At 35.1% G+C, this 27,418-nt stretch overlaps 1 protein-coding gene across 1 annotated transcript in view; it reads left to right on the top strand.

The window, feature by feature from the left end:
• Positions 1-27,418, top strand: part of LOC128213025 (cadherin-23-like) — a 63,882-nt gene that overhangs the window by 4,515 nt on the left and 31,949 nt on the right. Inside the window, exons 2-8 of the mRNA XM_052918503.1 lie at positions 17,792-17,941; positions 23,240-23,311; positions 23,620-23,798; positions 24,020-24,082; positions 25,191-25,280; positions 25,530-25,610; positions 25,908-26,039. Coding sequence (XP_052774463.1) covers positions 17,884-17,941; positions 23,240-23,311; positions 23,620-23,798; positions 24,020-24,082; positions 25,191-25,280; positions 25,530-25,610; positions 25,908-26,039 — 675 coding nt within the window. The 5' untranslated portion in view covers positions 17,792-17,883. The remainder of the gene's footprint in view (positions 1-17,791; positions 17,942-23,239; positions 23,312-23,619; positions 23,799-24,019; positions 24,083-25,190; positions 25,281-25,529; positions 25,611-25,907; positions 26,040-27,418) is intronic.

Raw genomic sequence — 27,418 nt, 5'->3', positions numbered from 1 at the left:
AGGGGCGTAGCTTGACGAAAATATATGTGTAGGCCACTTTCTGGGGGAGGGGGGGGGGTACGAGGGCATGCATCCCCGGGATTTCATTTTAGGAAGGTGGTCGTTGGTGCGTTTTATTGTATATTTCTTTGTTGTTAAAACATTAATGAGAGTAACGATATCAATATGTTTTACCTTAAATAAATGTTTTATGTAATGAACGGCGTCAAAGCGCAGACTACTGGTATGCAATTTTCGATAAATTATATACGTACAGTCGTATGGATATGTATTTTAGTGAAAAAGAAAACGATAGATTTGAAATAGCTGGTTTCCGATATATTTTTTAAGTTTTTATTGCAGATTTGGCATTTTATTTTTTTTTTCCTGAAAATTGTGTAGGCCGCGGCCTACACGGCCTATTGGAAGCTACGCCCCTGATATTGAAGTAGTTTAAATGTATACATGGATTTGTTATGAAAGATATAAATGTATGAAAATCTACCAAAGGAATGTTATTGTTCCTTATCTAAAAAGTTCAAGTTGTAATCAATATAAGTATAATTTATCAAAATAAAATTCCAGTAGCATTACCCAGATTGAGGCGTATAAGTACGTCATTTTTCAACTATTTAAGTTTGCACTTATATGATATAGATTTTAATAGAGTAAATATACACATTTTCAGCTTTACTAATAATTTACCTACCCTAAAATATATCCTGATTGGAGTCATAAATTTTAAAATAATACCTCTTGAATGGAATGTCTTGGGATGGTAAGTGTAGCTTACAGTAACGAGTTAAATGTAGGGCTCAGAGACAAACCAACAAACAGTTTTAAAAAGGGGCTATACACCGTATGATGAAATAGCGAAAAAAAAGAAGAAAATTGTCGAAAACTGACATAAAACTTGGTATCGATGTGTACAATGCATTGAAACTTACTAATTGAAGTACCACATAGTTTACAATTAATTTATTTTTCGCAGTTCTTTCGTATTTTTCCATTAAAAAAAGATTACTAGGCATGTCTACCTAGTAGAATTCATTCTTATGCGTGATTGGCTAGTCGATGTTATCACGTGATAATACCAAGTTAGGTATATAGATTAAAAGTTCCAATAGTTCAGGGTAAGCATTCGTAGCACAGTGGTTACAACATTGGACTGCAATTTTGGCAACACTGGTTCGAAACCGGTCTCCGACTCAATTTTTTTTTCCATTTTGGTATTTTTTTTACAATTATAATATCAAAGAGTAAAACATTTTATTAAATAATTGTCCTGAGATTCATTACAAAAAAAAAATTTGGTGCCAATCTGGTGTATAGTCCCTTTAAAATGTTGCAAATAAATGTTTCAAAAGTCTACTTGATATATATATATGTTTCATTGTGCATTTGATAGTTACTCTCTTAGTCCTATTAAATAGAGTTTCAATTCAGAATTACATTTATTACTGCAACAAGCAAAAATTATTAAAACTTCAGACTTTAACCCAACTAGAATGTTATAGCATGATGTGCTTGAAACTTCTTTTATATATTCTTGTTTGGAAATTGATTCAATAAGTGGCTTTTACTTGAAAAACGCCCATTTCAATTTTAGGCGTCTCTTCTATTTGGCAAACTGTTGTAAAGTAGGCAGAACCCTATCATTACTGATGGCATACTAGTTATTTACTGAAATTAATTACAAAATGACAACATTCTGCAAGATGCTGTTTCATTGATTTTCAATTCTTTAAGGAAATTAAGCATTAAGTTTCGCCCTATTGATGTGTTTTTTGTTTTGTTTTTTAAGAAAATAAAATGGAGGCGTTTATCGAATAGCTGGCGTTGTTATCTTTATGGAGGACATTAGCGTCTGCAAGGACTTTAATATGCATACTGCTGCAGATATAAACAAAAGTCTGGTACATATATTCACAATTTCAATTGGCAAGTTCTATGTCTCTTGGTACATTTTCTGGAGCTGTGCCCATTGAGCAAAAACAACAACTGCCTTAAACTTGCATCCATTTGCAGGGCTCCTGTTTCTCTTTTCCACAAATTTGAAGCTGCCTAAAGATGCGCTCTTACTCCCAAATAAGATGAACCACAATTAATAGAATTGTTTAGGATAAATAAATATCGAAAAACAATGGTTTTTATGAAGGATACTGTGTTTAATTTGAAAGAAGGGTGCAAAAAAATATGCTATCTCTACCTTATACGACTTGAGTTGACCACTGTAAATCTGTTAGAACTCACCAGTCATTTAATATTTGTGTGTTTTTAGCTATTAAATACACAGTTACAATCTTGTAATCAGTAATTAATATTTTCCATAAATGCATTATTTACAGTGTGTGTATACCATGTATACCATGTGATTTATTGCATCATAAATGCTATGCCGGAAGGCAATATTTTGCTTTGAATGAAGACTTTATACAAAGATAACTTTCCTATTTCTTCACCATGTAAAATGAAACATAGCGCAGTTTACGCTGCTTACGTAGCCCCACCTTCAGACTTTTACCAGTGTTTGATTGAGAGTGTAGTTTCTTAAAACACTTCGACAACTCATTTTACAATACAGCGGATGACGGAGCACTGCCAACACATTATTTCTAGGTTTGTCGAAGTGTTTGCTTATACTAATCACCTAATCAATCTCCCGTAATCAAACGAAGGCGTGGCTGACTTTAAGCGGTATAGACTGCCCTTTATTTCAATCAAAATGGTGTTGTAAAAGAAAAGTTGTCTTTGATTTAAGTCTTTATTTTAAGCAAAATGTTGCCCTCTGACATAGCATATATGATGTAATTTATCTTGTGGTATACACACACTGACTTAGTAAGAAGTTAAAAGGGTATAATTCAAAATATATGTTTGATATTCATGTGTATGTACATGTATTGATTTTAAATACTAGCGTCACTTTTTAGATTTGTTAAAGACTTGTTTTCTTCACCACCATGAAGACAGAATGATGCTTGTTAAAATTTTTGACATGATCAATTTCACTAGATTTTTCCTTTTCTAATATTTTAAATGTCATTTAAAGACAACTAATTGGAACAGAACATGCACGTGTGGGAATAATTGGAACAGAACATGCTCGTGTGCAGGAATAATTGGAACAGAACATGCACGTGTGCAGGAATAAAGCATGTTAGTCAGAAATTATGACATTTAAGAAAAAATGTATGATAGGGAAAGGATGTGTGTCTTCACAATTCATTATTAAAGGAATCTGTCATCTTTTGCATTTATGGATTTGTTTCTAGCTCATCCATTGCAATTTAAGATGGTTCAAATTAGAAGCTTATATTAAGACTTTGGGCCTTGCAGGTCTTGGAAACTAAGACCATCTGAGTGATATTCACTAGCAATTTATAAGAGGTTTAGTTTTCCTGCTACTTTGTGGTACAGATTGTCATGGAAACTGGAAACTTGATGGACAAGTGGACACTGATTAATTATAGTTTCGTGCCAAATGCCTGTTTTGGCTGTCTTCTGCTATACTTGTTATTTTGCAAGGACAATGGATTGTAGAACAACTATCATTTCACTTTGTTTAGTACTTCCTCATTACTGTGATAAAACGAGATATCCACTGCAACTGAAATCAAATTATCTGCCACAAAATGTCCCAGAGCTTTTACAAACATTTTGTCCAGAGACAGAAAGTAAAAAATTAGTTTGAAAGAATTGTTCTATTTCTCTTGTAATCTTTTCTTCATTTCCCTATTTAATTATACAAGATTGTGTTTTGGATTGGGTCTAAGCCTATAAGTAAGGGTTTATACAAAAAAGAAGAATCCTGGTTGTTAAATTGATGAAGTAACAAGTTCTTGAATTGGCGTATTAATATAAAAGCTATCTTTTTGATTTTTCAGCAAATCAATCTCACTCAACGTCATGTAAACTTGACTCATATAGGTGGCTGCAGATGAACAGTTCCATGCCAAGTGCCTAATTTTCGGCAGATTTTACTGAAATGTGAGACTATGAACTTGTTGCTTTTAAGATTTCAGATGCAAGTTTGCTGAGCTACCATCATCTCACTTCCTCTTCTGTGATAAAACAAAGTAGCCAATGCAACATTAATTGAATTTTCTGCCACAAAATGTCCCAGGCTTTTCCAGTAATGGCATGCACTACTGTATATGGAATTGGCATGTCAGGATTCAATTACTGATAGAAGCCATGTTGATTGTCATGTGTCGTATTATTTACAGATCAAGAGTTCAATTTGCTCACAGACATTTAAGAGACTGGAGTATTAAATTTACCAGAAGCTTGGATTTTTTGGTTGTGTTTGTGTGTTGGGGAGATGGGGTTAGGGAGCATATTATTATGTAGGATTGAAATTGATTGAAGGTTTACAAAAAGCTATATTTTATTTGTTTTCTGTGATTGTTTTTTTTTTCAGATGAAATAGTCTGAAGTAAAAGAGGTTTCACTTAAAGGCCATGTATTTATTTTTTAAATTGCTTGGTTCTTTCATTTATTTTGCAGCCATGAGAATTTAGGCTTCAGGATTTTTTTTACCTTTTAAATGCGATTGTAAAATAAGACTTTTTGAGGTTGATAACAGCTGTTTCTGAAAGACAGCTGGAACAAAACTGTCAACTTTTTAAAGTGACACTCTTATTCAAAATCAATACATACAAATTCATAACAAACCTCAATTTTGACTGATAAACCTTTTTCTCCCACCTCAGATAAGTAGATCCAATAATTTAACCATGCTAGAAATGCTTCTCTTGCCCACAGGCGAAGATAAAATGCCCATTTGGAACTCCTTTTTAATGGTCACCACATTATAATTACCTCCCTTGTTGAAGACTGTCCTCTGTAGCATCATGGAAACCTTGTCTCGTGGCAATATTTAGAATGCTAATTAGATATTTCTTGCTTCAAATGTCACCATAAAACAGTTTTCACGCACCTTTCAAGAAATAATGCTTCACTCTCCTTAGAACTATTTAAATGCCGATTTGACTATTAACACAATCTGAATCACTGCGCGCATATCCATGACAACCACGAATTATCGCATATCCATACGCAATTATTTTCACTAAGCACAAAAGAGTTCCAGCAAAAAAATACATTTTTACTTAATTTTGTTAAACTGAGGTAGGAGAAAAAGCATCTACCATAGCCACTCGTGTAAGATAGGTTCATCCCGACCCTCGCGCATGGTGTTTTCGGTAAACCTCGTTTGAATGAATCTATCTTACACTCTCGGCCATGGAAGATACTTATAATCTACTTACTGAATAATGCATTAATGGTAAACAAAAGTAACTGATAACATGATTGTAACTGTGTATTTAATAGCAGAAAGCACAAAAATATTAAATGATTGGTGAATGCTAAAAGATTTACTGTGGTCTTCTGTAGTCTCATAAGGTGGAAATATTGTGTTTTATGCCCATTTCTTTCAATTTAAACTTGGTATCCTTCATAAGAACCATTGTTTTCAATAATTCTTCATCCTTTTTGGAACATTTTAAACAATATTATTAATTGTGGTAAATCTTATTTGGGAGTAAGAGTGCATCTTTAATAAAATGTTTTTAATACTTTCAAATAACTTATAATCTGTACAGCTTACATTAAAATGGCAGAATTTTAATTGAAAATTTTGAGATTTATCATAATTTTGCTTTCAACATTTAAAATATATTGGAAACAGATATTCAGATGTTTGAATCTTCTATTTATTTATTTTTATTTTAAATTTTACATACACAAAATCATGAATTTATTATCGTTGCCAAAAACTACTTGTTGTAGCCAGTAGTGTCTGCCTCGTGCTGCTGATCGTCTTTCTGTCTGTATGTCCCTTATATCTTCAGCAACCACTCACATTATAGTTGTTGTTGTTGTATTTCTTTAGACCTTGCAAAGGTTAACCCGTGAAAGTACAAGCACTTATTTCCAACGGGGAGCTACTTGTACCAACTTTTAACATCTTTTGGTAAGACACGGCCAGGGATCGAACCCACGACCTCCCACTACGTAGGTGGGCGCTTAACCACTAGACCACAGTGACGGTTATTCAGCGTTTTTGTTGGCAAGGATGTTTTGTTCAATTATGGATTGAATGATGCTACACATACCGCTTTAATGAATTAATCATATTTGAATGGCATTGTATAATCATTGTAATGCATTTCCTAATGTGAAGAAATGTTTACTATGGCAACAACATGGTGTCTATGTGATAATAGATGAAAGAAAAGACAGTTTTCAACTGTGTGACTGATCAAGCTCTATATTGTTTCTGATTGACTGACATCTCAGCAGGATTACAGTAATTTGGAAAGCACCTCCTTTCCCAATACAATCGTAGATGGATTAGAAATACAGGATAGGGGTATTACGAATTAATGAGTTTGTTGATATATGGCTTGAATATTTATGGATTTGGGACAGATAGGATCCGTCAAATTGCATCTCGACATGTGCGCGTGTTGTGTTTTGTTGTAATAACCTAGTGTCAGGCGATCGTAGACCCAGTTGGCATGCAATTGTGTCGTTTGGTTTTCCTTAAGGCAGTAAAAGAACAATACTCTTGACAAAATTATGGACCCTTGAATGTCATTATTTGTCCGTTCAATATTTCACAAATGGATGCAATTTGAATATAATCAAACTTTTTTTTGGTGGAATTGCTTACTACGAGTGCGCAACATGACATCAGGGGAAAGTATGGCTTGGATAGGACGGTTTTAAAAATGTTAATGTACCTTCAAAAGTATCAATCCCATGAAAGCAAAAAAGTCTTGTTATTTATTTATTGTAACTATAAGTACTTTCTGATACAGTTTAAATTGTGTCTACAAAATTAATGTATCCAAATTAATGCAAAATTGTCTTTTTTCCTCTAGTTTAAGAGCAAATTTATACATCTTTATGTGGATAAAAAGATGCTATAACGGCTACAAGCTATGTGAAGCTGTATATTTAATGAAGAAAAAAGTAATGAACTGAATTAAGGAATGACCGATCAATCACCTAGCCTACGGGTAAGCAGCCTGCCAGTGAACTGGGAATAAGGCTATTGTTTATTTATGACAATTTTCTGTAATTATGAATGCTTCATATGTTCCTTGGGTGATAAAATATTATGGGAAGATTTAAAGGCATTTCTGAGCATCAAAACTGTGTACTTTTCCTGCAGTACTTGTGACGCTTGATGTCAGTGATCGGTCATATTAAGTGATGCCCATTATTAATGAAAGTTTTTTTCTTCGAATGTTATTTCATTGATAAATTAGATCTATGCAAACAATCTCCTTCCCAATCATCTCCCCTGGCAAGCAGAATCAGTTTCTGCCATCATGTGTGAGAATAGCTGGATATCAATAATATATAAAAACTAAGGTTTTTCCAGCATCAAATTTCAATTATTTAAGGGCATTAAAGTTAAAATACAAAAAAAATATTTAAATTAAAGTTAATTAGCAATCTTTACCCATATTATGGTGGCAGTAATCACTGTACTGTAACGGAAGTAACACTGCATAGAGTTTGCTATGCCACCACTCGATGCAAATGCTTGTTAAAATTTCTCAGTTGATCAAGGGGCATAACTCATGAAATATTACAGCCAGAGTGATGGGACTTATTGCTTGTGATCTATTATATGCACATTGTCATTGTAAACATATACCAATTTTAATGTTTATATGGGGTTTGGGTCAGGTTCAGCATTTATGTTTTTGTAACAGCAATGAGCAACAAGCCCAAAATATATGGTGACCTTAGTTTGAAGTCCGGTTTCATGTACAATATGATTGATTTTTCTTTCAAATATTTCTTCAATAATAGAAGTGCTAGCAGTTTGCGTCTGACAATGAGGTAGATTTGTTAAATTGCCGTTTTAATATCTTCATTATTCATACCATGTAATTTGACTGACAATTTTACCATTTATTTCTGTTGGTGGCATCTTGTATATAAGCAAGATGGTTGCGTGAGATGAGACCTGCCGTGTTACAGTGTGTCACAATCAGCAAACATCTTAACATATCAGCACAACAATCAACAAACATTGACGAGACTGTAAATATTTGATTCTGTACGCTTAGGGTATGACACACAAAAAACAAAGTCTGACAGTCTGTACAACCTTATCACTGAAATAAGCTTATCAGATTTCAAAATAATGTGACAAAATGTATCAATATTCAATAGACGTTATTTATGCTTTTTAACACTTGGCTAATCATCGGTTACGGTGTTTGATGTTAATTAGAACTAGTTAAATCAATGGGAAAACATCTTTATTCCCGTTATTTGTTAGTCAGGTGTTGGGCATATCCGTTGTTCTGTTGGTGGTATGTTATTGGGTTTCCATTGTTGAAAACAATTACAGCCTAATTCATTACTTAGAACTCTGACAAACATGGTATGTTATGATCCAAAATGCACATAGCTGATAAATTATGAATTTTTGTTTTTAACAATGTGACCCATATGAATTCAAGACTTCATCTACGAAAATAAATCATAAAGTATTGTCCTGATGATTGTTTTGAAATGACTTGCACTGTTGAAATAAAACAGTCAATTTAAGCAATATTCAGACTAAACTTACTCAAACAACATCTTGTGTTTCAGGTATATTATATCTGAATGTCTGCTTGTTTAAGACAATATTATATTGGCTAAAAATATTAGGTACATTTCATTAAATTTATGGCAGAATCACATTCAAACACATCTATTAATTATCAAAAGCTAATTAAATCACATTGGTCTTTCATATTATGTATATGATAGTAGTGTAGGAAGTGCATGAGTATTTTTCTTTTGTTTCTTTCAGAAAATAATCATATAAATGACCGGGGATGTGTAATTGACAAAGAATTTTGTATTCAAATACCTACATTTATATTGCTTCATTTAAACTCTTTTCACATGATATCCATGTTCAGAGATGGATGCAAAACATCAAGAAATAACTCGAACTTGACCAGGGTTTGTCAGTAACCAAAATAATTTCAACCTCATTTATTTGATGGCCTTTATTAAATTAATGTTTTTTTTGGCCGTACCAAACTTGAATGATTAGTTTTCAGAAACATATTCGATTAAACAATTCACGTTAATGTTTCTAAAACAGATTGTATTGTGGTATCCACAATAAACGCATTTTTTTTTAATGTTAAGTTAAGCCCATTGTTTTTAACCACGTCCTAAAATGCCTTTTTGAACTGACATAATTTTGATTGTCAAAATATGTGGGGCATTGTGTCAATATATTTTGCATGTTAAATACCGCTTAAATGCATGAAATCATCGTCATTTATTTTTCCTTATGTCTACACATTATGACAAAATCATTGATGACACTTATTTATTGTTTTCAATTTAGTTGATTTTTATCAATATTTCTTTACAAGTGGCAGTCGAATGGCTGACAGAGCCCTGTTTGATAACACTGTAGATAAGTTCATCTTATAGAAAACAATACATGGATCATTATTTTGCCTTGAAACACATCAAAGGAGTGTTGTCTAGACCCACAGAAGATGAGTGATGATTGTATTGGATTGGAATATGTTTATTTGCCCTATAGGACTGTCAATATATACTCCATGTAACATATGGAATGGGAGAATAAAAAATATTGTATCTACAGTAAGCTATGGCCATGAAATGTGGTTGGGATAAATACAACATCAAATGGTAATTTTTCTTTTTTAATAGCTTTTTATGATTCTATGATATAATTATATATATGGTAATTATATAAATAAGCTTTATACTATATAGGCTCAGTATGATCAAATAGCTCAAACACAGTAATTTGTTATGTAATATTATTTAATTAAATCACCTAAATGTTTATAAGTTTAGACTGTAATTATTATTTTTTTAGTCGGAACAATTTTGTGGAATACATAGTAAACAATATTGATAAAGGCAATCTTGCCGGGAGGTGCATCTTGTATCTGATAGAGATATTTGAAAAAAATCACTGAACTTGTTGGGTAAAAACATCGTTGAACTTGTTAGGTAGAAACATCTCTGAACTTGTTAGGTAAAAAACATCTTTGAACATGGTAGGAAGAAACATCTTTGAACATGGTAGGGAGAAACATCTTTGAAATGGTAGGAAGAAACATCTTTGAACATGGTAGGGAGAAACATCTTTGAACATGGTAGGGAGAAACATCTTTGAACATGGTAGGAAGAAAATCTTTGAACATGGTAGGGAGAAACATCTTTGAACATGGTAGGGAGAAACATCTTTGAACATGGTAGGGAGAAACATCTTTGAACATGGTAGGGAGAAAAATCTTTGAACATGGTAGGAAGAAACATCTTTGAACATGGTAGGAAGAAACATCTTTAAACATGGTAGGGAAAAACATCTTTGAACATGGTAGGGAGAAACATCTTTGAACATGGTAGGAAGAAACATCTTTAAACATGATAGGAAGAAACATCTTTGAACATGGTAAGGAGAAAAATCTTTGAACATGGTAGGAAGAAACATCTTTGAACATGGTAGGAAGAAACATCTTTGAACATGGTAGGATGAAACATCTTTGAACATGGTAGGATGAAACATCTTTGAACATGGTAGGAAGAAACATCTTTGAACATGGTAGGAAGAAACATCTTTGAACATGGAAGGATGAAACATCTTTGAACATGGTAGGAAGAAACATCTTTGAACATGGTAGGGAGAAACATCTTTGAACATGGTAGGAAGAAACATCTTTGAACATGGTAGGAAGAAACATCTTTGAACATGGAAGGATGAAACATCTTTGAACATGGTAGGAAGAAACATCTTTGAACATGGTAGGGAGAAACATCTTTGAACATGGTAGGAAGAAACATCTTTGAACATGGAAGGATGAAACATCTTTGAACATGGTAGGAAGAAACATCTTTGAACATGGTATGAAGAAACATCTTAGAACATGGTAGGGAGAAACATCTTTGAACATGGTAGGGAGAAACTTCTTTGAACATAGAAGGATGAAACATCTTTGAACATGGTAGGAAGAAACATTTTTGAACATGGTAGGAAGAAACATCTTTGAACATGGTAGATAAAAACATCTTTGGACATGGTAGATAAAAACATCTTTGAACATGGTAGGGATAAACATCTTTGAACATGGTAGGGAAAAACATCTTTGAACATGGTAGGGAGAAACATCTTTGAACATTGTAGGGAGAAACATCTTTGAACATTGTAGGGAGAAACATCTTTGAACATGGTTGGGAGAAACATCTATGAACATGGTAGGGAGAAACATTTTTGAACATTGTAGGGAGAAACATCTTTGAACATTGTAGGGAGAAACATCTTTGAACATTGTAGGGAGAAACATCTTTGAACATGGTAGGGAGAAACATCTTTGAACATGGTAGGGAGAAACATTTTTGAACATTGTAGGGAGAAACATCTTTGAACATGGTAGGGAAAACATCTTTGAACATGGTAGGAAGAAACATCATTGAACATGGTAGGAAGAAACATCTTTGAACATGGTAGGAAGAAACATCTTTGAACATGGTAGGGAGAAACATCTTTGAACATGGTAGGGAGAAACATCTTTGAACATGGTAGGGAGAAACATCTTTGAACATGGAAGGATGAAACATCTTTGAACATGGTAGGAAGAAACATCTTTGAACATGGTAGGGAGAAACATCTTTGAACATGGAAGGATGAAACATCATTGAACATGGTAGGAAGAAACATCATTGAACATGGTAGGAAGAAACATCTTTGAACATGGTAGGGAGAAACATCTTTGAACATGGTAGGGAGAAACATCTTTGAACATGGTAGGAAGAAACATCTTTGAACATGGAAGGATGAAACATCTTTGAACATGGTAGGGAGAAACATCTTTGAACATGGTAGGGAGAAACATCTTTGAACATGGAAGGATGAAACATCTTTGAACATGGTAGGAAGAAACATCATTGAACATGGTAGGAAGAAACATCTTTGAACATGGTAGGGAGAAACATCTTTGAACATGGTAGGAAGCAACATCTTTGAACATGGTAGGGAGAAACATCTTTGAATGTTGTAATTTAATCATTGAAGATTGTAAACACTTCACTGAACCTTGGAGAAACTGAATTATTTCAGGGCAAAGTTCCTTCAGTTGCATTGTCATCACATTATAATATATGAAACATCTGTTGGTACGTAAACATATTTTTTATTTGCACTGCAGCTTTTAGTTAATTTTAGTAAATTTAGAAACTTGTTGGATTTTTAACTGATGACAAGTGTTTAACAGTCGCAAGTTTAATGGTTATATACTGACCAGTTTGTTACAAACTTTGGACTTCATTTTGTTCAGTTACAATTATATCATTTGCTTTTCAGTTCCAATCATGCCCTTTGAAGTGCTAGTTCTTTGAAACATTGTATTTGCTTATTTCAAAGATACTGTTATATTAGCTATCAATTTGTATTCATTTTGGCCACTTGATCCCATATTTACCTTGTCTTGATAAGAAATAGTTGTATACGAAATTGATTGATTTTCATGTTGCTCATTTTGTTTGTAAAAGGAACCTATAGTCAACATACTGTCAGCCACAGAAGTGGTAACGTAATCAGGCTTGATATGTGAAAAGCTCTCAACAAAATACTTAGACAATGTCTAGGTAACTTTGTTATCTCAGAATATCGAACTGGTTCCTGATTTTGAGTACACTTAAGTGAACCCTTGTATGACATTATTTGATATTGTTTGTAAACTCACAGATATAGCTGAAACTTTGGGCAATCTAGGCTGTGTTTTTATTTCTTAGTATTTGTTTTAATAAATATTCCAACTGGAAATAAGTATAATGTGCATGTATGATTCTGTAAGTACATATTTAATTTTGTTACATTTGCCTTAAGTGTCTATGGTTTAGGCAACACTGACAATATTAAACTTAAACTTGACCTTTTTTATTTGTTTTAAAGAGATGCTTAATTTTTCTTAAGATCAAATTAAACAAAAGTAATGATGTAATTCTTTTAGAGATTAGTTTCAAAGATATTTTAAAGTCAATATGACTCAAGATTCATTATCAAACGTTAAGCTTTTAAGTTGACAAAAGCAGTCTCCTATGTTATTGATCCTTCATCTGGTTACCATTTCTGTTTAAACCCCTATTTCCTGCGATATTAAGCGGATTTGAAATTGTTCTGAGGTGCAAGGACTGTTTAAACGTTTTTCACTTTCTGAATAGCTTTACGTCCATTCTCTCTTCAGGCATTTTGTCCACATTGTTGGATTGTTACATTTCATGTAATAACTACAGAGGTGAATATACGAGGGAAAAGTTACCAGTGACAGATGAACAAAAACTGGAAAAATAATGAATGTAGTAACCATAGTTAGAAAATGAATGATACAAAAATGTGTGATTGTTAAACACTGTAATGCTTTACATGAGTGTTCTTTTGTCAGAATTGCAAATTAAATCGCAAAAAAAATCTAAATTGTTCAAAATTTATGATTTTTGGTTCTCGTAATTTCAGAGAGCATCTAAAAACTTACTGTATCTGAACATTTATCCTTTTCCTGACATTAACTCTCTTTCTAGCATCAAAGAAGGCAGAAAATGTTTGACCTTTGGGTTATTTTTACAATTTGACGGTGCCTTATTTTTTTTTATAGCAGAACAAAGGAGTATATATATGTCCACAAAAATTGTTATAATGAGAAATAAACTTTTGTGCTTGAAATCTATGTAATGACTATATCTGAGCCTTAAACGAAACAAATAATGTACATTTTGTATTCTATTTAACCAAACAATTTGCAGATACCTAGTAGAATACACGCTTAGAAGGTGAAAATTTGTGATTTTTGCAATATTTGGGAATTAATACAGTCAATACCATCAAACATATTTAAACCGAAAGTTTGTTTGTGAAATGCTCAATGTAGACTGAATAATTGATGCGCCAACTTTGAAAAAAAAAACACTCTCAAATTTATCAAGAATTGGTAAAAGAGAAAATAAGAGAATTCCTCTTTAGATTATTTAAGGTTAGCATATCAGGGATCTACCCCTAACTCTCAACAATTAGGGAAACTTTGACTTTTTTACAATAAAAGTCATGTAGTGATTATAATCTATATCTCAACCTGTCATTATGTACACACAATATTCTGTCATGTTTACAATTTTATTGTTTAACTGCAGCAAAGGGCCACACTCTCTCTTATTGGCCTATTTTCTCAGCCTCCCACCTGTACTTTACCTGAGGATTTTCAGCCAATCAATAACTCTGTAATATACCACACTCCTAGTAGACTGACTTTCACATTCAATAATGCCAGCCTCAGTACCTGGCAAAGTATTGGTTACACAGTCTATTGTATGGGGACATTTGGGCGTTGGTTCTTCTGTAAATGGAATAATATTTTGTGATGTGCTTTGTGTGGGAATAGTAAATATGGTTAGTCTTGGTACTGGTATTTTGTTATGGACTTTATTTGTCACCAGTGGTACTGAATGTTGTGTACATCAATTAGAATTCTTTATAGTATAACTATAGTTTTTATATATATAATAAAAATGAAAGTAACAATGTTTATGTAATGATTATAAAAATATGGTGTACATGTTTTTAAAATGGTGTATGATGTATTTATTTAAAACAAAGCTTTAAAATTGATAAAAGATAGTAACCTAAACCTAATGGTACAGTTAACTAGGCATCAACAAAAAAACCAGACATGCATTGCCATCCACTTGAGGTGCCCTTGTTCAGCGAATCAGTGAATATTGGTCTTTGTTGTAAACTTTCACTCAAACTGCAAATTTTGTTGTTTAAACTATCATTAAAATACTTGGTTGAAGACCATTGTTAAAAGCATCATTAATCCTAGCGTGCAAATTGTTACGTGATTTTAAAAGAAATTCCATTCACTCTCTTTGGTATTTGGCTGTAGAAAAATGAAGGCACTGTAGACCTAGCTTGAATAAAATTTTCTAAAACAAAATGTCTGTTTCTGGTAAACTCTCCTACCCTAGTTTAAGGGGCAAATTTCACCAAATCAGAAGTGACAAGACAGTATTACATGCATTTTTTTCTTTAAATAAACACATGACAGTGAATCAAAGAATCGTTATACCTTATCTGACCATTGGCTAGGTTTCATCTTTTAGGTTTAGAAGCTGAACATGCTGGATGATATGGTTGTTCTACTTCTTTGTTTACATTATCACCACTATATTTGTGCTTCTATGCGTGATTGCACAACTTTATCAAATACCTAATGGTTATGTTCAACCAATTTTGTTTTTCTTAAAAGAAATATTTTTGTTTAAAGATGCACTCTTGCTCTCAAATAAGATTTACAAATTAATTAATTAATACAATTGTTTTATATATATCAAAAAGGATAAATAAATGTCGAAAACAATGGTTCATATGAAGGATACTGAGTTTAATTTGAAGAAAGGTGCAGAAAACACGTATTTCTACCTCATGAGACGAAAGTAAATCCTTTATCACTCCCCAATCATTAAAAATTTGTGCGTTTTCAGCTTTTTAATACACTGTTACAATCAGTAATTAATATTTTCCATAAATGCATTATTTAGTAAGTAGTAAACAGTTTATCACTCAAAATTTATGTCGAAACTACCATCCAATATAATATATGGTGTTGGGGGTGTAAAACACTAGAAATCAGTGTTGTTTTGTTATTTCACACGCTATTCACCATAGAATATATATAGGAAATTTATTTAGTGTTCTATAACCTGAAAATCTTTACTTTTGTTTGGAATCATCCACTGTCTATTGTTCCCTGCAACATTTCTGCACACTACCCCTCCCCCACCCCACCCTGCCCAACCCCTTTCTTCCATTGTGGAGCAAAAATTTAGAAGTGCATTTTAGTTGCAGAGGGATTGTATGCATTTCCACCTTCTTACATAAAATATTCACAAACTAGTCAACAATGTGAATTAAATGAGGCTTAGAAAACCATACTTGTTTTATGCTATAAGATTCATAATTCATGATTTAATGGCAAAAGTGGCATTTCCTGATGTGTGAATCAATAAGTGTGTTGGGCATTGTCATGGCGTGGTGTAATTGATTTTGTTGTGCTGATGTAAAACTGTTGTTAGATTATGGATAACATTGATTTGGGTGTCTATCATTTTGTCTTTCTCCCATTAAACCCAGGATCCGTCATTAATAAAAGAATTAGATGCAGTAGCTAATTTCTTTGAGAGATTTGTTTTGCATGAACATAGTAAATCCTTTGAAAAGAAGAAGAAATTTATAATTGAATAAGTACATCCACAACACTGTTCTGCTATGACAGGTAAGTTAAGGTAACATGAAACTTACATAACTATTAATTAGCAACAGTTTTTTGTTTATCATTAGCATGCATGGGATTAATTTTGAGAAGCGCTCTGCACATCAGTATTAGGGAAAATGGAGTCTCATATCATTTTAAAAAGAATGCTATCATTCAGGTTACATGCTATCAGAGGTTTGGTTGTTGAAGTGATTTTGAAACTGCGATGTTCATGAAAACAGTATTAAAAAAAGATTTTGGAAGATTTTTTTTTCGTCATTTTCGTTTTTTGGGATGATAAGCACCACAGAGTGAATTAATGTATCTTAACTTACTTTCAGAATGTTTAAATGTGGAACAAAATAAGTATTGAAAAAAGCAACACTTTTATAAATAAGACATCCTTGATCCTCCTGGAAGGGGAGTTTACATATATGTTCAAGTAAAACTCTGATTTAAAGGGAAAATCTAACAAAAACGTTTTTGGGGTGGTACATACAGTGCCTCCATTGAGCTTCTTCAGGTTTCTGTCCTAACTATATATATATATAAACTTAAGCAAAACATTGCATGTCTATTTGTAATTAATATATAACAAAATGTATCTGCATCGCAAATGTGGAGAATTTATAGCAATAAGAAGACATTTTTCTCTTTCATCATTATAAGCTTTATTGCGGTGCTTTAATTTCATCAATAATTAATTTAGTTGGCCTTTTGATAAAAAAATTGATATAGTATGGAAACAGATGGCTTGTAAAATTAAAGACCAATTAAAGTCTTTTGATGAAACTTTATCCAGAGTCTGTTTAAACGGAGCCTGTCAGTTGTTAAAGGCATTCTGGGCTTTCTTTGATTTGGATCAATACAAATATGGTCTGGTTCTCATACTGAAATGTTTGTTATTTTCTTTAGCACTCTTTATTTAACTACCTTGAAGATTTTTCATGTGAAATGGGCAACAAATGTCGAATGTAGCTGTGAACCATGTTAAAGGCAAACAAGAAATTTAGAGGACCGTCTCCTGGATAAGCTAGATATCACCCCTACCGGATTCCAATATTTAAGCCCTCATGGTTGATTTAGCCAGATACCAGTATCTTTTTATTAATCCATGGTCACCATTCAATGCCACTGACTTTTAAACAAGTGGATCTGCATGAATATATATATATATATCAGGGCCTCATAAGTGTGCACCTGTTAGGATATCTTACAGTGTAAACATTCTTTTCATAAGATTAAGAAGGACATCTTATCTCAGAAAACTTTGCCTTTAAGTTTCAATTCTTAACAATAACTAACAATCAATTTGAAATATGCAGGTGGTTAAAATATTATTACAAAATGAGAAAATTAGAAATACAATTGTCATACCATATATTTTTTCTTCATCCGAAATGATTGCATACCAGCATTGTGAAACAAATGAGATAAACTACCAGTTTGTCTGCACAATGTTACACATATATTCAATTTGTACATTTCAGGATATAGAAGTTCAATCTAGCCACTAGAAGGGAGATTATCATCCTAGAGAAGGGAGGCAACTGGAGGTGTTGTTGAGTTACTTCCCCTGAAAATGCCTCCACATAATTTCATCCCCATTCTTGTCACTCTGCTGGCAGTGTGGCAAAGAGGTTTGTGTAGTTTTCTTTCTTTCAACACCCCTTAAGTAGGTCATATTAAAAAGTGCGCCATCTATTCGTCCATGTTTTTCGTGTCTGGGCTGTAACTTTGTCATGAACAGAGGGATTTAAAATAACTAAGAACCTGTGTTGGTACATAAAGACAACGTGTCACGGGCAAGACACACGGCCTTACCTCAGAGGTCTTGGACACACTTGAAGTCTAATCATTATGGAATGCTGCCTTTATGCATATATACAGTGTAGTTGGTCATGTCCGGGCTGCAGCTTTGTCATGCACAGAGGTATTTTAAAATAAATTGGCACATGTGTTCAGTACACAAAGATGATGTTAAAATATATATTCATTTGAAACTAGGGTTCATATGATCTACTAAGAAAAACAGGCAAGTGTCGGCATTCGCATTCGGTGCTCTTCTTCTTAATCTTAGGTTGCATCTGGGCATGTGAAAGTAATGGATTTTACTGAATTTACTGTAGCAATTTAGTTTCAGTCATGGTTAATAAAAGGCACAAATGAAGAGACCTATCTATCTACATTATAAAACACTGTCACTGATAATGAGGATCTTCTTTAATTATGTGATATAATCTAACAGATAAATGAGTTACTTAACTTGATTCTGCCCTCGGATGGCATTGTTATCATGTGTTACCTACATGTATATTTGCAAGCTGAATAAACAAACTTATAATTTATAAATATTCCCCATTTATCAAGAAACATATACCTTACAGGAATTCTAACTGGAATTATTAATTATGAAATGATGTGACAATGTAATGACGTTACATGGCAACTGATGCTGGCAGAGCGTTGAATCATTGATAGAACTTATCCAACAAAATATGCAGCAATTAGTTCCAAGTTTATAATTGTGTTACAAATGATGCTCTTGCATATTTTAAGTCATTGTTGACACATACATTATTCAGTAAGCTGTCTTGCTGACTTTCCTAATTTATAATTATTTGGCTTAAATTCAAACAGAAAAAAATCACAATCAGCCGATGGACAGCATAATAGAACCCCAATCACATGGCTGTCACTGTTATCCTGACAGTAATGCTCCGACTGCTGAGTCCTTTCACCAGAAACTATTGATGACCTATGATGGTGTATTCTGTCTGCATGAATATTTCATACAACACCTGGTGTTAGCTAATGAAGCAATTGTTCAAAATAACCACCATGTTGACATTAATTTAATTAAACAAGTGTTCACAGAATGATTTATTGTAGTACATATTAAGTCTATTAAGTAATTTCTTTGTTTTCCATCCCTCCTTTTAATCTCCTTCTACTCATTCCTTCCTACAGCCTTTTTTATTTCCATCCTTCTGTCATATCTATTTTACATTTTCATCACATTTCATCTTCATATATTTCCTATACCCTCAGTGCACCCTCGTTTTCAAGACTTTACATATATTTCCTCCCCCTTCAATGCACCCTTGTCTTCAAGACTTACCATCTATTTCCTCCCCATTCAGTACGTCCTTGTCTTCAAGTCTTCCCATCTAATTCCTCCCCCTTCAGTGCACCCTTGTCTTCAAGACTTACATCTATTTCCTCCCCCTTCAGTGCACCCTTGTCTTCAAGTCTTCCCATTTAATTCCTCCCCCTTCAGTGCACCATTGTCTTCAAGTCTTCCCATCTAATTCCTCCCCCTTCAGTGCGAGCTTGTCTTTAAGACTTTACATCTATTTCCTTCCCCTTTAGTGCACCCCTGTCTTCAAGGCTTTACATCCATTTCCTCCCCATTCAGTGCACCCTTGTCTTCAAGTCTTCCTATCTAATTCCGCCCCCTTCAGTGCACCCTTGTCTTCAAGTCTTCCCATCTAATTCCGTCCCCTTCAGTGCACCCTTGTCTTCAAGACTTTACATCTATTTCCCCCCCCCTTCAGTGCACCCTTGTCTTCAAGACTTTACATCTATTCCCCCCCCCCTTCAGTGCACCCTTGTCTTCAAGACTTTACATCTATTTCCTTCCCCTTCAGTGCACCCTTGTCTTCAAGACTTTACATCATCTATTTCCTCCCCATTCAGTACGTCCTTGTCTTCAAGTCTTCCCATCTAATTCCTCCCTCTTCAGTGCACCCTTGTCTTCAAGTCTTCCCATCTATTTCCTCCCCCTTCAGTGCACCCTTGTCTTCAAGACTTTACATCTATTTCCTCCCCCTTCAGTGCACCCTTGTCTTCAAGTCTTCCCATCTATTTCCTCCCCATTCAGTGCACCCTTGTCTTCAAGTCTTCCCATCTATTTCCCCCCCTTTAGTGCATCCTTGTCTTCAAGTTTTCCCATCTAATTCCTCCCCCTTCAGTGCATCCTTGTCTTCATGACTTTACATCTATTTCCTCCCCATTCAGTGCGCCCTTGTCTTCAAGTCTTCCCATCTATTTCGTCCCCCATCAGTGCACCCTTGTCTTCAAGTCTTCCCATCTTTTTCCTCCCCTTCAGTGCACCTTTGTCTTCAAGTCTTCCCATTTAATTCCTCCCCCTTCAGTGCACCATTGTCTTCAAGTCTTCCCATCTAATTCCTCCCCCTTCAGTGCGAGCTTGTCTTTAAGACTTTACATCTATTTCCTTCCCCTTCAGTGCACCCCTGTCTTCAAGACTTTACATCCATTTCCTCCCCATTCAGTGCACCCTTGTCTTCAAGTCTTGCTATCTAATTCCGCCCCCTTCAGTGCACCCTTGTCTTCAAGTCTTCCCATCTAATTCCGCCCCCTTCAGTGCACCCTTGTCTTCAAGACTTTACATCTATTTCCTACCCCTTCAGTGCACCCTTGTCTTCAAGACTTTACATCTATTTCCTCCCCATTCAATGCGCCCTTGTCTTCAAGTCTTCCTATCTAATTCCTCCCTCTTCAGTGCACCCTTGTCTTCAAGTCTTTCCATCTATTTCCTCCCCCTTCAGTGCACCCTTGTCTTCAAGACTTTACATCTATTTCCTACCCCTTCAGTGCACCCTTGTCTTCAAGACTTTACATCTATTTCCTCCCTCTTCAATGCACCCTTGTCTTCAAGACTTTACATCTATTTCCTCCCTATTCAATGCGCCCTTGTCTTCAAGTCTTCCCATCTAATTCCTCCCTCTTCAATGCACCCTTGTCTTCAAGTCTTCCCATCTATTTCCTCCCTATTCAATGCGCCCTTGTCTTCAAGTCTTCCCATCTAATTCCTCCCTCTTCAGTGCACCCTTGTCTTCAAGTCTTCCCATCTATTTCCTCCCCATTCAGTGCACCCTTATCTTCAAGTCTTCCCATCTATTTCCTCCCCCTTCAGTGCACCCTTGTCTTCAAGTCTTCCCATCTAATTCCTCCCCCTTCAGTGCACCCTTGTCTTCAAGACTTTACATCTATTTCCTCCCCATTCAGTGCACCCTTGTCTTCAAGTCTTCCCATCTATTTCCTCCCCCTTCAGTGCACCCTTGTCTTCAAGTCTTCCCATCTTTTTCCTTCCCCTTCAGTGCACCTTTGTCTTCAAGTCTTCCCATCTAATTCCTCCCTCTTCAGTGCACCCTTGTCTTCAAGTTTTCCCATCTATTTCCTCCCCATTCAGTGCACCCTTGTCTTCAAGTCTTCCCATCTATTTCCTCCCCCTTTAGTGCAGCCTTGTCTTCAAGACTTTACATCTATTTCCTACCCCTTCAGTGCACCCTTGTCTTCAAGACTTTACATCTATTTCCTCCCTCTTCAATGCACCCTTGTCTTCAAGACTTTACATCTATTTCCTCCCTATTCAATGCGCCCTTGTCTTCAAGTCTTCCCATCTATTTCCTCCCTCTTCAATGCACCCTTGTCTTCAAGTCTTCCCATCTAATTCCTCCCTCTTCAATGCACCCTTGTCTTCAAGTCTTCCCATCTATTTCCTCCCTATTCAATGCGCCCTTGTCTTCAAGTCTTCCCATCTAATTCCTCCCTCTTCAGTGCACCCTTGTCTTCAAGTCTTCCCATCTATTTCCTCCCCATTCAGTGCACCCTTGTCTTCAAGTCTTCCCATCTAATTCCTCCTCCTTCAGTGCACCCTTGTCTTCAAGACTTTACATCTATTTCCTCCCCATTCCCTTGTCTTCAAGACTTTACATCTATTTCCTTCCCATTCAGTGCGCCCTTGTCTTCAAGTCTTCCCATCTATTTCGTCCCCCTTCAGTGCACCCTTGTCTTCAAGTCTTCCCATCTTTTTTCTCCCCCTTCAGTGCACCCTTGTCTTCAAGTCTTCCCATCTAATTCCTCCCCCTTCAGTGCACCCTTGTCTTCAAGTCTTCCCATCTATTTCCTCCCCCTTCAGTGCACCCTTGTCTTCAAGTCTTCCCATCTATTTCCTCCCCCTTCAGTGCACCCTTGTCTTCAAGTCTTCCCATCTATTTCCTCCCCATTCAGTGCACCCTTGTCTTCAAGTCTTCCCATCTAATTCCTCCCCCTTCAGTGCACCCTTGTCTTCAAGTCTTCCCATCTATTTCCTCCCCCTTCAGTGCACCCTTGTCTTCAAGTCTTCCCATCTATTTCCTCCCCCTTCAGTGCACCCTTGTCTTCAAGTCTTCCCATCTAATTTCTCCCCCTTCAGTGCACCCTTGTCTTCAAGTCATCCCATCTATTTCCTCCCCATTCAGTGCGCCCTCACAAGTCTTCCCTTTTACATGTAGTTTGTTTATTTCTCTATTCCCTTGATTTTTACCGGCAGTTTCTTCCATTCTTATCCTCTTCTTACCTCAATCATTTCTCTCATTTCCTTTTTAGCTCGTCTGTTTTTCGAAGAAAAAAAGTCGAGTTATTGTGATAGCCTTGGCGTCGTCGGCGTCGTCTGTGTCTGCGTCTGCGTCTGCGTCGTCGTCGTCGTCCAAAAACTTTAACCTTACCTCATAACTCAGACGAGCGTTGGCACCCACTCCGCGGTGCTCTTGTTTCAATTGTTTTATCCCTTTGTTATTTTTAATCACTTTTTATCCCCTTCCTCAGAACCCTCCTGCCTCAGTCCTTCTGTTTTATCATTCTTTTCTTATTTCCTTACTCACTCCTTACCTCCCTCCTTTTCTTATCCCTCCATTCTTTCTTCTGTTGTTCATTCCTACCTTTTTTTGTTAATAATATACGCTTGCGTAAAGAACCAGAGGTACTCTACCCATGGTTACTCTCTGTCTGTACACTATGCTCTTAAACCTAACAGTTCTGATAATCCCAAATGGCATTGACACCATAGATAGTCAAACATACCCTCCATCTACCTTCACACCTCCTTTATTAAGCCGGGATATTTATAATGTCTACCCTACTGTATTTTTCAGCATTTGGCAATGACAGTCCTCAGTTTCTGTCTTCAAATCAAATTTATCAGATCAAAGAAGATAAAGCAATTGGTAAGTAAATCCAACACTCTTCTTTTCTTATGTGGTCATCTTTTAGTTTGCAGCTACTGGGTTTGGCCCTTTGTATATTGATGTGCAGCTTGATGTGTGAAAGCAAAACATTGTATGTGATATTGAAAATAAAACCGGTTACAACTTTTTTACTTTTGAATGTTTGTCACTGGTTTGACAATGATTGCTGTTAATGGGTTTAGTTTTGGGAATACTGCACGATTGTTAAGAAATTTAAATTTGATTGGACAGGGATACATGGAAATGTGAAACATAACCACCATATTTTAGACTGCTTTAATTTTCAGGTTCAATCTTATTTTCCCTTACGGCAACGGACAGTGACGGCCCGCAGAACTTGCATTTCTCCATTCCCACAAATCATGAGACCAATCAGATTGTGGGATTGAGGAATGAGAGGGGAAATAACACCAACGGAAGAATAGTGGATGTTGTCCTTAAACAAAAGCTCGACAGGGATTATACTGTATGATGTTCAGCATTGTTAATTAAACATAGACTTGTAGCACTACAGTATTTATGATTATTTTTTACATTTACTGTTCAGAGAACAAGAAGAAAAAAAGAAGTCCAACATAAATAAAATATTTACAGGAAAATGTTTACAAGATATTATGTAAATGGTTGTAACACATAAATTTAACTTAAAGAACACTCCATATTTTTACCTTTAATTTTATGTTACAGGCAAGTCCGTTCAAGAAACTGTTGTTTGCTGTTGAAGACAACCCATCAGGTGATGGCAATTATGTAAGTCTGACACATTCATGTACTTAAATTTGCCCACTTTCAACATTGTTTTTTAAGTTGATTATCTTATCTTGTTTTTTTGAGAAATGAAATTGAGTTATTGTCATAGCCTTGATGTCGATTTCATGCGAGATCTTGGGTGTAACTCATGTTCATTGACGATATGTGTGGTAGCCTATGTATTCATGGTGTTTGTTTGTTTCTCTAGGGCAGATATTCTCATTCACTCTCATCTTGAGTCTGAGATGAGAACCAGACCCAGAAAAATTAATGCTATTTTTAAAAAGCCAAAAAAAACAATTTAAAATTTATTTCTTTAGTTTAATGTTTGGTAAATAACAGTAAATCTACTTCAAGAGTAGCTTACTATCAAATTAAAAAAAAATAATGGGCTTATAATTTGTTAGGGAAAGCTTTGGTATTGCATTTGGCGTAAGGTCAATTTGAAAACACTCATATTAGTTTTATCTTGAAAATGCAGTTAAGGTTGGTTTTGTTTTCCAGATTTAACAAGGAATTGATGTTTTTGTCATCAGTGTGAACATATTGAATCTGTTTTGTTTTCCAGATTCAACAAGGAATTGATGTTTTTGTCATCAGTATGAACATGTTGAATCTGTTTTGTTTTCCAGATTCAACAAGGAATTGATGTATCTGTCATCAGTGTGAACATGTTGAATCTGTTTTGTTTTCCAGATTCAACAAGGAATTGATGTATCTGTCATCAGTGTGAACATGTTGAATCTGTTTTGTTTTCCAGGTTTTGTTTTCCAGATTCAACAAGGAATTGATGTATCTGTCATCAGTGTGGACATGTTAAATCTGTTTTGTTTTCCAGATTCAACAAGGAATTGATGTATTTGTCATCAGTGTGAACATGTTGAATCTGTTTTGTTTTCCAGATTCAACAAGGAATTGATGTATCTGTCATCAGTGTGAACATGTTGAATCTGTTTTGTTTTCCAGGTTTTGTTTTCCAGATTCAACAAGGAATTGATGTTTTTGTCATCAGTGTGAACATGTTGAATCTGTTTTGTTTTCCAGATTCAACAAGGAATTGATGCATTTGTCATCAGTGTGAACATGTTGAATCTGTTTTGCTTTTCAGATTCAACAAGGAATTGATGTATTTGTCGTTGATGTGAATGATGAAGACCCAAAGTTTGAGCAGAATCGATATGAATTCAACATTAATGAGGTAAAGTGTCTTTTAACAGTTTATGTTTAGTATTCAAAATGTATGTCATAACCCATGGGAAAGAAAAGTGAGCTGAGGTACAGTCTTAAAATGAAGTGATTGAATTTATGTAAGCAGTACTTTCAGTAAGTCGAAACACATCCTCATTTTTCAAAATATGATGATCAGTTTTGAAGAAATAGCCAAATAAATGCCTCTGCCTCATGAACAATAGATATGTGTTTTCATTTTACCACATGTATAATTCAGAATTCCGGTGATGGATTTCTGGTGACCACGGTCAAAGCTACTGATCCGGACACTGGTACTATTCTACGATACTCAATGAAGGTATGCAATGAGGAAGATAGTTTCGTAGATTCTAAACATTGGCTCGATTCTATGGTAACTATAATTGTGAGTCATTAAAATGATGAACAACTAAATAGTTTTTAGTATTAAGATTGATTTTATTGTTTTTTTTCTTGTGTATTAATTTTCTAAGAAGTTTGTATTGTTGGTAGGTATGTTCTTAAAGCTCCTGGAAAAGTTGGTTAACATAAATAAAAATACCATTATTCAGGGGAAATTTAATTTATAGCTTGACCAATGAATATAAATTGAAAAAAAAAATGGCCACCATTTCAGCCGGTGGGTCAGGCGGTGTCTGACGACTACAGGTACAGTTTCAAGGTTGATGCTGTGTCCGGTGAGGTGAAGGTGAACACGACCCTGGACGCCAACAAATACAACTACTACGAGTACAAACTCTACGTCAATGTGCGTAATTGACGAGTTAAATTTGCATTCTTTACAATTATTATTGGTTCAAATTAGTCTTATATACAACTGTTTAAGGGATTATTGTCGCTTTTGAAAATCTTAAAGTTTAATAGTAATGTTACTTGTTAGAAATGATCAAGTTAGCAAGCTTAACTTTGGCATATTTAGCTCACCTGTCACTTTGTGACAAGGTGAGCTTTTGTGATCGCCTTTTGTCCTGCGTGCGTCGTCCGTCGTGCGTCGTCCGTCAACAATTTACTTAAAAGACATCTTCTCCTTAACCGCTGGGCCAATATTAATAAAACTTCATAGGGATGTCCCTTGGGTGGTCTTCTATCAAAGTTGTTCAAAGAATTCAATTCCATGCAGAACTCTGGTTGCCATGGCAACCAAAAGGAAAAACTTTAAAAATCTTCTTCTCCCAAACCACAAGGCTTAGGCCGTTGATATTTGGTAGGTAGGATCACCAAATGATCCTCTACCAAGATTGTTCAAATTATGGCCCTTGGGTCAAAATTGGCCCCGCCCCGGGGGGTCATGGGTTTTCTCTATATGTTTATAGTGCAAACTTCAAAAATCTTCTCCTCTGAACTTACATGGCCTAGAGCTTAGATATTTGACATGATTCATCGTCTAGTGGACCTCTACAAAGTTTGTTCAAATTATAACCCTGGGGTCAAAATTGGCCCCAAGGCCGGGGGGTCATGGGTATTTTCAATATGTTTATAGTTAAAACTTCAAAAATCTTCTCCTCTGAACTTACTTGGACTAGAGCTTAGATATTTGGCATGATTCATCGTCTAGTGGACCTCTACCAAGATTGTTCAAATTATGGCCCTTGGGTCAAAATTGGCCCCGCCCCTGGGGGGTCATGGGTTTTCTCTATATGTTTATAGTGAAAACTTCAAAAATCTTCTCCTTTGAACTTACTTGGGCTAGAGTTTAGATATTTGGCATGATATATCGTCTAGTGGACCTCTACAAAGATTGTTCAAATTATGGCCTTGGGGTCAAAATTGGCCCCAAGGCCGGGGGGTCATGGGTATACTCGATATGTTTATAGTTAAAACTTCAAAAATCTTCTCCTCTTAACTTACTTGGACTAGAGCTTAGATATTTGGCATGATTCATTGTCTAGTGTACCTCTACAAAGATTGTTCAAATTATGGCCCTGGGGTCAAAATTGGTCCCGCCCCCGGGGGGGTCATGGGTTTTCTCTATATGTTTATAGTAAAAAAAAATCAAAAATCTCCTCTGAACTTACGTTGCGTAGAGCTTAGATATTTGGCATGATTCATTGTCTAGTGGACCTCTACAAAGATTGATAAAATTATGGCCTTGGGGTCAAAATTGGCCCCGACCCCTGGGGGGTTAGG

Source organism: Mya arenaria, chromosome 2 (assembly GCF_026914265.1).
Source record: "Mya arenaria isolate MELC-2E11 chromosome 2, ASM2691426v1".
Classification (NCBI taxonomy): Eukaryota; Metazoa; Mollusca; class Bivalvia; order Myida; family Myidae; genus Mya; species Mya arenaria.
This window is presented reverse-complemented; position numbering and strand designations above follow the sequence as displayed.